The sequence below is a fragment of the Nicotiana sylvestris genome, chromosome 6 (genome assembly GCF_000393655.2).
Source record: "Nicotiana sylvestris chromosome 6, ASM39365v2, whole genome shotgun sequence".
Lineage (NCBI taxonomy): Eukaryota > Viridiplantae > Streptophyta > Magnoliopsida > Solanales > Solanaceae > Nicotiana > Nicotiana sylvestris.
Window position 1 is genome coordinate 68,273,044 of NC_091062.1, and position 11,289 is coordinate 68,284,332.

General features: G+C 35.3%; 1 protein-coding gene across 2 annotated transcripts; it reads right to left on the reverse strand.

Moving 5' to 3' along the window:
- Window positions 1-3,507: 3,507 nt before the first annotated feature.
- LOC104211315 (dihydrofolate synthetase) lies at window positions 3,508-11,009 on the reverse strand. 2 transcript variants are annotated; one of them, XR_707100.2, is made up of 12 exons: window positions 10,635-11,009; window positions 10,331-10,428; window positions 10,087-10,237; window positions 9,796-9,858; window positions 9,419-9,580; window positions 8,844-9,035; window positions 8,634-8,733; window positions 7,616-7,747; window positions 7,346-7,477; window positions 5,007-5,357; window positions 4,445-4,555; window positions 3,508-4,335 (listed from the first exon to the last, which is right to left on the reverse strand). XR_707100.2 is itself a non-coding variant. In XM_009760357.2 (11 exons), the coding sequence occupies exons 1-10, from the start codon at window positions 10,899-10,901 to the stop codon at window positions 5,017-5,019; spliced, it is 1,638 nt and encodes a 545-aa protein (XP_009758659.1). In that variant the 5' UTR covers window positions 10,902-11,009; the 3' UTR covers window positions 4,382-4,555; window positions 5,007-5,016. The 2 variants fall into 2 exon arrangements, 1 of the variants encoding a protein (XP_009758659.1); XM_009760357.2 differs by lacking the exon at window positions 3,508-4,335 and having other exon boundaries at window positions 4,382-4,555.
- Between the last annotated feature and the right edge of the window lie 280 nt (window positions 11,010-11,289).

Here is an 11,289-nt window from a genome sequence, read left to right on the forward strand (position 1 = left end):
GAAATTATTTAAAAAGTGGGTACAAGTTAAAAAATTTAAAAAAAATGAATATAGGTTAAATGGGGGCGACCAAATAGGGCGCCCCGTGCAATTTTTACCAAATGTCTAAGCAAACCCGATTCCAGTAAACCAAGCCCACATGATCAATAACGTAAGAATCAAACCAACTATCAAACTTATCCTTAGCGCTCGCTACCACACAAGTTATTTTGGCAGCATCGGGCACCTAATAGTGATCAAAGTAATACTCACAACATCTTATCCAACTCCTGACGTTGTTTTTATCGAACTTCGAAAAATCCAATTTAGCATTCAAGAAATAAAGACCATGAGGAGAAAGATCCTGTTGTGAGAAAATGAGGGAACGATATGGTTAGAAAAATAGGATAAGTGGGCTAGGGAAAAACAAATCAGGGCTTGGGTAGTGTATATAGATAGGTATTTGGACCGTGCTGAGCGATTGGGCCATCGAAAAAGGAGCGGACTTTGTGAAATAAGAATAAGAAGTTGTAAGGGATAAGTTCACAAATACCTACCCAACCCAAACAATTTATCCGCTTCTACCCAAACCAAAGTATTTACCCAGTCTACCTATTCCATGGACCATAGAATGCTTATTGATGATCCAGCACTCATTTGATCCTTTTCTTTATTTATTTTTTCCTTTTCTTATATAATTAAAAAAACTGATAAAGAGTATTTTTCCCCCTTATTTGTTCCATATTTTTCTTTTTCTCCATATCAATTATAAAAAAAAACAACCTATATAGTATATCTTATTTATCTTTTTCTTATTATCTTTCATTTTTTTTTCTTTTTTAAAATATATGTATTACTGTAAATATTTCTAGCACATAGGATCCAAAAGTATATGTCATTATAATAAGATGGTATATTAGTATAAAAAAATGGCATATTAGTATTTAATGCTATTATAAAATACTTGTCATAATAGTATACCAAAACTGCATATAAATATACCAAATAGGTATATTACTATTTTACATCATCTGACACCTACTTCTTATACAATTAATATTATTTTTATGGAACTCTATCAAATTCATTTAAGAAAATATTTGCAAGGATCTAGTTGAAAAAACTAAAAAATTTAAAAAATAACTTATTTATTGCAGTATATTATTTTATTATATTGTATACTACAACAGTATAATGTTACTATAACTATGACTTTAGTTTTACACAATAGCACCTAGATGATTCAACAAATAACAGTCGAAGTATACAATTATGGTATATTGTATACTATTACAGCATACGGTTGCAGTATATTGCATACGGTTGCAGTATACTGCATATTATTATAATATATCATTATAGTATATTGTATACTATAACAGTATATTGTTGCAGTATAGTTATATACCTCCTACAGTATAATATATATCATAGTGATATATTGTTGGATAACTGTGTTCGAGTATAACAGTATAGCTATATACTCTTATAGTATATTTGTATACCATATCGGTATACTATTGGATAACTATATTTTTCTTCGATTTTCAGTTGAAAAATTTGTTCTCAATCACCTCAGATCAGCTTCAAATGAGATCAAATTTCAGTATGAACTTTCAGAAGGCACTATAACAACAACAACAACAACAACAACCCAGTATAATCCCACTTAGTGGGGTCTGGGGAGGGTAGTGTGTACGCAGACCTTACCCCTACCCTGAGGCAGAGAGGTTGTTTCCAAATAGACTCCCGGCATCCTTCCCTCCAAGAACTTCCCACCTTGCTCTTGGGGAGACTCGAACTCACAACCTCTTGGGCACTATAAGCAATATTTAATAACACCCACTTTGAATCAAACAAGAAATCTTCAAAATAAAATTTTTAAATTCAAGAGTTTCAAGCCCATCAATGGTGGATGTTCAAATACACACAAAATTCAGATTTGGGAAGCTTAATATATAACTACAACAACACATGGGTTCAGAAATACAAATAAATACATAAAAAATAATATACTAATATAGAAAGAGGATTCTGGAGTGAAACACATGTAAAATAATATGAAAACTTGTCTTTTCAAATTTATATAGAAAATTCTAAAAAACAAATGGGTAAATGCACGGGTATGTACTGGATTTTCATCATCCACTAAAAAGACTAAGCTATAGGTATTTTTTGAAAGGGGAAAGGAACGCCTGGGGTGTGGACTCTCTTGTTTAGAGAAATTAAAAAGAGAAAGGGGGTTGGGTGCGGGTAAATGGTTTAGGCCATATAGGTAGGAAAAGTAAATTCTTTGGGCTTAGGTATGAAAGGGTAAATAGTTTGGGTTTAACGGGTATAAAGTGAGATTTTCTCAAGTTGTAATAGGTATTTGGGCCGACGAAAAAGGAGCAGTGGTTGAATAAGGTGTGGCAGAGGGCTGATACAAAGGCAAATGGGCTATTATAGGGGTGTATAGCACGGTATAGCCAGTTTTCGGACTGATCATTCAAAAATAGTCACTGTTTACGAAGTCAATGAAAAATAGCCACTATTTTGCTGCAACAGAGACCGGTGCCGCATAATATACGAGAGTTCGGTGCATTTGAATGACCAGTTGTAAATCTGGCTATTTTTAAATTTCTCCCGTGTGTGTGTGTGTGTTTCAGTAATGGACACCGGAATATAAGTTCAAAATGGTAAGAGGCAACCTGACGACGATAAAGTGGTATAAGGACCAGTTAAGGCTGGAAAGCTTGTAAGGCGGTGAGAGGAGCTCAGTGAAACATGGATGGTGAAGTTAATTGTTGAGGAGAGAGTGAGAAAAATAGGGACTCATAGGCGCAAAAAAGAGATGTTCACTGACCGCTAGTGTGGATCCCGGGCGTTATCTATTGAATTCTTGATTCAATAGCTAACTCCTACATACAACCGCCAGTGTGGATCCCGGAAGAAAAACAAGCAAATTAGGCGATATGGTTTATAGACCTTTTCCGTATAAGATATTCTTCAAATTTCTCATTCATGTTTTTTTAACTTTAGTTAAATGGAAAGAGGTAAAGGCTACCAATTGATAAATGGATGCATGGTTTTGAAGAGGAGGAATGCATTAGGTTGTATGGCCTGGCATCTTCACAGAAACATTAATGAGATTGTAGAACAAAAAATAGATGAAGTAAATAAGCAGGTCCTCTCATTCTTTTTTCACCATCTGAAACCTCATTAAAGATCACCACGAAATGTATGAGCTGTACATTACTCCCAATTTTATTCCTTTTAAACTAAAAAGACTAAGGTAAAAGGAAAAAGAACAAGTTCTGTGTTGAATACGAACTAGATAGATTTCTGTGTCTCATTTCAAGTTCAATTAGCTTATCTTACTATATAGGACTTCCTATTACTCATATTTTCATCATCTTAAATATACTAAAGTCAGACTGCTAAATGAGTTAATAAGCAGTGGTTGTAGTAACACTGCCCTATGATCACTCAATAGCCAATGCAAGATACCCATTTTAAATAACATGAACTGAAAACTATACAGATGCATAGCTGAACAACCAAAGTATTTTCACCTTTTATTATGTAACAACGTAATTACAGGTATATATTTGCCAAAATGAAACATGTTAAACAGATTCCACCGATCTGTTTTTTTTTTTTAAATTCCTCTGACTGCAATTGATCGACACAATGGTGTGTGCCACTAATCAGTTTTCCTAAAGTTGATACTAGGGTCATATGCTCATATGACCTCATGTATCTTCAAACTGTCGAACCAATCAACTAACTCGTCTCAAGGTCAATATGATGCCAAAGGAAAAACTCTCGTCCATCTGAGAAACTTTGGACTTGAACTGAAATATCTTAAAGTGCTTCCGATTAAAATTTGCGATCACTTAACATCTATTTAACTTTTAAGACTGGACTCCTGGAAACCAGTATGAGAGTTGAAGAGATGCAAATACAACAAAGAGATTTCAAGGGCAATCACCTGAGCATAGAAGACCACGCTTGACGGTTCTTCAACTTAAGCATGGCCACAGTTTTAGCTACAGTAGCCATGGTCAGTTGATCTACTAATGAAGCACGAATCGGAATACCTATTAAGAACCTAATAGGCTGATAATTGAAATACTAAATTTAATGGTACCAATTATTGCCCCGATTTTTCCTCCTTGTTACTTTAAAGAATAAAGGTGCAGTTCTAAAAATTTTAATTAATATTTTTGTACTAACATGTAGCTATAATACTTACTATGTGATGTGCAAGAGGCTATTAATTTCATTAAGGTTTCTCACAAATTTGCTGATGTGATAAAAAGAAACACGCACCTGGGATTATTTTAGGTTAAGTAGAGAAGTTTGCTTTTATTCCTGTTCCAGAACAATAGCCCAAACCCATCAAAACTTGGCCTCAACAACTGGGTAGTAAGGAAATACATATTTTAAGAACGTGCTGTTACTGCAAAACAATTGTACATACAAAAGGACCAAACTGAGAGCTGAGAAGTCATCCAGTCATTCGGTTCAGCTGTCCAACTTTTGCATGGGCAATTTCAGGGCTCTGAACCTCCTAGGCCACTTTTGCAAAAGCCTTACACAAATAGATAATGTGACATCAGCATAAATAGCCCGTAAAACTAGATGATATATCAAGATAATGCATTTATAATAGCAAGCATGTAAACTGGGATATTCTTCACCAACAAAATACAGCTTTTAGTATTGTCTATAAAGTGAACAAGCATTGCAGTAGCAATCATAAGGCCTGAAGCTATGCATGTGCAATGACAGAAATAGAAATATCCTCTCTTTTACAAGTAATTAAGCAATGAGATCAACCTTAATAGAGCAGAATTGATACAGAATATATATATATAATCGACCCCAACTCCTTTTGAGACTGACAATTAGTTCGTAAATTCATTCACCTTTAATAAGTAACTCATAAAAAAATTCCGCATAGTACCCAAAAAACTTTAAATGATGAAAATAAAAAAGCAGGGATGAACGTGAGGCAGAGTCCATAAAGGAAGTGTTCTTACCAAATAGGAGTCAACTGTGCAAGTAGTCTAAAATGGCAGAAACAATATGCAAAGAACCAGTGACTACTATAATGCCAGATTGTTCTCCAGTTCTTTCGCTGAGGATCTTAAAACCAGTTCTCATACAAGCCAATAGTGATCCCTCCGCAAGTAAAATGCTTCGAGATTCGGAAATCCCTGCAGCTTGAAGTGATTGATCCTCACTATCTGCAACTTTGAGGTCGAGAACCTTAATATCCAGCTCTCTCAAAGCATTGACCCAAGCACATTTCAATAAAGATGCTGAAGTCATTCTTGATTTAGCACCAGCAATGTCAACTTCTGTTGAAAATACAGCATCCAAATCCCCAACTGCCAAAAGGAACGGCTGTCTTAGTGGAGTCATTATAATATAATCAAATACCAGAAAACATGTAATGCGTAAGTATCATATTCAAGACAAACACTCCAATATCAGAAAGCTCTCATATTTCATTTAGAACTAAGAATACCAGTTAAAACACAGAAATGGCCAAATGGAAGAAGAGAGCAAACAAACATTAAATATTAGGAACAGTTTGCTGCTTTTAGTACTCTCCATTTTTATAGGACTTTAAATTTTTTTTATAGTACTCCCTATGTCTCAAAAGCAATTCCTTTGTTTTCATTCTAAGATATTTTAGAGAAATATCTACTTTCCTGAAATTGAACAGTTATAAGTTGTCTTATACCAAGAGAAGCTAAATAAACTCACCGTATAAACTTCCCGACATGGAAAGAATCTGATAACCCACATTTGGGCCCAATTTGTTACATAGAAAAATACACAAAAAGAGTAAGAAGTCATTTTGACTAGGAAGATGTGCGATTTAGTGGAATACAACATTTTGGTCAAACCAAAAAGAATGTTCAGATGCTCTAAAGTGATGTGGTCTTTAACCTTAAACCTAATAATGAGGTTCCAAAGTTTGTGCCTCAGGAAGAAAAAAACTAGAAATTGAATCCCAAATTTATCTTGAAACCGATCAATTAATCAACTATGCCACAAATCCAAACTAGTTAAGTTTGGTTGTATGAATTCTCAATCATTCCGCTCTACTCGAGTCTATTCCATTCCCGATAACAGATAATGTCTTATAAAAGACAAAAAAAAAAACTGAGATTATTTGAATTTCACAACTATCCCCACACTAACATACAAAATTCTACACAAAAAATAAATAAATAAATAAATCTTGTTAGGACTGAACATATTTATCGGAAGTTCCCGAAGGGACAACTCTTGTTAAGACCAAACATAATATAAGAGACATAACAACTACACCTTTACACCAACTAGTTGGTATCGCATATATGGATTTTTTATGCCACTTTTGTACAGTTTTTAGCTAAGTTCACATTGACTTTGAAAGGTTGAAGTTTTTTCAACAGTTTCCATCCATGTAATTTTAGTTTTATCCCATTTCTATTTAGCATCATCAATTATCATATCGTCACATCTCCAGACAGTGCATATTAAGTCTATGTAGGACATACCAAAACCATCCTAAACAACCATCTCTTACCTATTCTCTAAGTGTGCCACTTCAACCTATGTTGTACGGACTCTCCAAAACTATTGCAGCACCCATGTCAGATCCTCAAAAAATACACTACTTTTGTAGGATCCGACATGAACCCAACGACAGTTTTGGAGAGTCCGAGCAACATAGCTTGAACCCTTTATCTGAAATCGTCATTTCTAACATTGTCTAATCTTGTATGACTGCACATCCATCTTTAGTATCCGCATTATTAGGACATTCATCTTGTGGATATTTTAGGCTTAGAGGCCCAATATGCATTGCCCATGTAACATTACTAACAATTGTTCCAGGTATCATACCATTTTTGATACCATTCTACTCGAAGAATAAGTCCAGATGTCCATATTGTGTTCATTTAGGCATCACAATTCTGTCTATTCTTCCTTCACCTTCATTCTTCCAATAGGGGCTAAACATGCAATGCATATATTATGATAACTACTCTCTAGAGTACTTCTCCATAGTTTCAAGTTCTCATTAATCACTCTAAAGAGTCATAGATTTAGGACAAGTATTTATTTGCGAAGTAACGGTAGCAAATACACAAAAGGGGTCAAATTGATAACGGAACAATGTCAAAGTTTTAGGAAAAGTATTTGGTTGCGATATAATGATAGCAAACATGCAAAAGGGGTCAAATTAACAACATAACTATTCCACAATCTTCAAGCTGCAGCTCCGCTGTAATTGAATAATTAAATTTATGCATGAATAAGAACTCATCAACCAAAAAAAGATATGGAAATGTCATCTGCAAAACCTAGATGGTCAAACCTGAGAGTAGCTCTCTTGCGAAACCTAGATGGTCCTTGTCATTAGCCATAGCAACCACAACAACCATTTTTGCCTTTGGAAATGTCATCTGCAACGTGTTTGCCAAAGCCCTGGCAGATTCCTTTGTATGTGCTGAAAATATTTATTCATTATTATAGTATCCACTACCAAAGACTGACAATCACAACTCTTGAAAACAGATGTAAATCACTGTATTATCCATGGCTATGTACACATGCATGGCCAACAATAAGAACATCAGGATTCAACCTCCATCAAGTAGTATAGTGGCCCCAGGTACTCCAAGTAAATTAGCTTCTTCTGAAGACAATATTTGGCTTCTGCCTTGCAAAAACGCACTCTCCAGACCAGCACGAATAGATCCACTGGACAAACTCCATCCTAGTATTTAGACGCATTACAAGGATAAAGTTAAGAAGGAAGTTGATCATAGTATACAAGCAAAAAGTTAAAATAATTCAATCAAGTACCTGACGTTAATGTAAATTCTGCAGTTAAAATAACTTAGATCCATTATTAGACGACATTTCAATCTATTTATAGAAACAAACGGAAGAGATTTTATGAAGCTTTAAGATGAACCCATTCCCATCCTTTTCTGAAACTACTTGAGTCAATCAGGAGAATCATGCCAATTAGAGTTAAACCCACAACCGAAAAGAGAAAATCCAAAATTAATGGGGTTAAGCACGTGTTGGTAACTAAATGCCCCTGAAATAGTTCTAGCATGTCATGGGAGAAAAGTAAATCTTGGCCTAAGTGCCATTAGTTCAACAGAGTAAACGAGATTTGCCAAGAACAAATCCTTCAAATTAACAATAAAAAAAGGTAAAAGCTTTGAGATGATCATTGTATCATGGAGCAAGCTGTAAGCCCAATGATTTATGCAGTTTTAGCATCCTCAATCCCTAAAACTATATCAAATTTATACTGCATAATAGAACACAAGGTTGAGTACCTACCTATCATAAATATATAATACAAGATTAAATGATCCCCATATGCATCGGCCAATCTGTACTGTTAGAGAAAATTCGTAAACTAACTGGCAAGAAAAAAATGTATCCACTTTTCCTTTTAAGTGGCATTCGAAAGCCAATCACCATAGTAAAAATTAATCGAGTACTTGACTGATGCCGGTGATGTTTCAAATAACAAGAAAAGGAGGTTATATGATTCAATTTCCATCAGAGCCAAAGACATTTTAACTTGCTAGAACAACTATTGAATATTGAATAAAGATTAAAAGAGATTTTTGAGTCCTTACCTTGCTTATTAAGGCACAAGGCTGCACATGTAGCAGTTACAGCATTTTGAAGTTGGTGAGCTCCAAGCATGCGTAATTTCACACCTAGAAGTTCAATCGACTGCACAATTTATGAAAAACAATCAATAGCTTGTATATTGTTGGACATTGGACAAGTTTCAAAAAGTCCAATTTGTCATGTATGAAGCACAAATGAAGATCAGTATATACCAGATCAAAGTCCTTCACAATCTGGAGCACTATATCACACAATTGGCGAGGTATGCTACTCACGTCACAGAAGCCTCTCAAAGCGCTTCTGTTTCCAGGATCAGATGCTGATACCACAGGTGAAGACATAGAAAATGCTTTCCCACGAAGAATGCACTCAATAGATGGAATGAATGGACCTCCTAGAACAAGCTGAAATATTGAATGATTTGAAACAAGTCAAGCATAGTTGATCCAAATAGCAAATAAGATAACTAATAATGTTTTTTCTTTTCCGAGTTTAAGGACAACAAACTGGCCAATCTTTTTCCTTTTGAACGCAACATACTACAGACACAACATTAAGAGGTTAATCATCTTTGCTCTCTCATCAAGTTAGAGGTTAGAACTAGCAGATTAGTATCCTATCGCATATAAAAAAATACATCCATTTAGGGCATGAGCTAATTGCCCAGTGTCTGAAAGCACACATGTTCAAATAACCAAACATCATTAGATCAAACACAATTTCCAAAAAAATTTAAGTTAATCTTGAAATATATGCAATGGATAGGCAGAGGGAAGAACCACCTAACTGGGCGCCCATGCTTAACTATTCCTGATTTTGCCACCGCTATACTTTCCAAAGAGCCTCCAAGTGCTTCTAGATGTTCCTCACCAACAGTAGTTATGATTGATAAAGCAAGATCAGAACCTGAAATAACATTAGTGGCATCTCGTGCTCCGCCCAATCCAGCCTATATGATAGGGGAAAATCTAAAACGTTAATGTAAACACGAACAGAAAGACAACTTTGATTTTGGAGGAAAAGAAAAGATAAAAGACCAAAAATCTAATATGGTCTAAACATCTATTTTTTCAAACACCAACAATGGGAAAGAACAGAGGAAGTGGGAGGGGAAAAAACGAGTATAGCTATCATAGAGAAAAGAGTCAAGTTAACGCATTTAACCTCCACAACTGCAATTTCCGTATTCCCTTCAGCAAATAGGCTGAATGCTATAGCAGTAAAAACCTGACATTTTAAGAGAAAAATGGAACAACTCAGACAAGACCATATGAAGAGGCAGACCAAAAATCGCGACTGAAAATTGATTTGGAGAAAGCAAATTCTCGGAATTATAGAAAGAAACTATTAAATAACTCCATGGAGCAAAGCATAAAGGAATTTTCTCTGATCTAACAGCAAAACCACCTTTCAATAATTAAGTTTATATTACTGCAAAAAGAAAGGGAAAAAAACCTCAAAATGACTGAGACATCCATTCTCAAGTTTCACTGCCCTCTCAAGAACCTCCCTCCTCCTCTTGAAATGATGATTCAACGCCTTGGCTGATATTGGCTCGCCCCATCTTCCCAACGTTATGCGTTCCCTAATAGTCTGTATATGCGGACTGCTCATATAAAGCATATTAAATAGTCATACAAACTACATTAATTAAATACAAAGTGCCTGAGCTAAATAATAAGAGCATATTTAACAATACCTAGTATAGCAACCAACAGAATAGCCTTCTGCCCGCAATATACTGGAGAGGAATGCAGCAGTTGATCCTTTTCCTTTTGTTCCAGCAATATGAACAGTCTACAATAATTTGAACTAGAAACACTCAGCAACGAGGACTATGACTAAAGAAGCAAACAACACGTGAACTCAATCAACCTAGTTAAAACCCAAGATAAATTTAGTACTACTCGCTGTGCACGGAAAGGTTAAATTTGCAACAAAATTACAAAATATTGAATAACCGAATGAACATTCCTATTTAGCAGTGGTAGAAAAAATCAGACCTTGAACCTAGATTGGGGATTACCGAGGAGCCCCACCAAGCGACTCATTCTACCAAGATCGAAACCATATTCGGAATCTGTGCCTGCGCCTATTGGAACCCCTGACTTCTCGAAGTTTTTCAGATTGTTCAAAAATTCCATTAGTTCGTCTAGTTCTGGCTCCTCTCGCAAAGTGGAAAAGCCATGACGGGTGTTCTGGACAAGTCCTGCAGCTGAGGAGAACATACTTCTCTGAAATGAACGACGGAGAATGCTAATATTTTTCATTTTCTTATTCTCACACTACACTGAAGAAACCATCGGCGGTTCTGCTTTGTAATTGTAAGGCGAAATGGCGTGCTGACCCAAACTTGTACCGCATTTTAAAGCCGAAATATAAACTTTTTGACTTTTCCATTTTAGCATCTCAACTCAACCAGTTGATTATAAATAAACCATTTCTTCAAAGCGTATAACTTAGTTGCGCGACAAAAAGAACACGTCAAGTACTAAAGCCATTTATTATTTTACACGTGTCATCAAGGGTTCTTTTTTTTATAATTAATTTATCAAAATTTCCTTCTTATTTTATTTCTTCCATTATTCCTTCTACACCTTTTAGAAGGAGCTTTGCTTGTTTACAGAGACGCCGCATGAGCTTCGCTAATTTGAAATT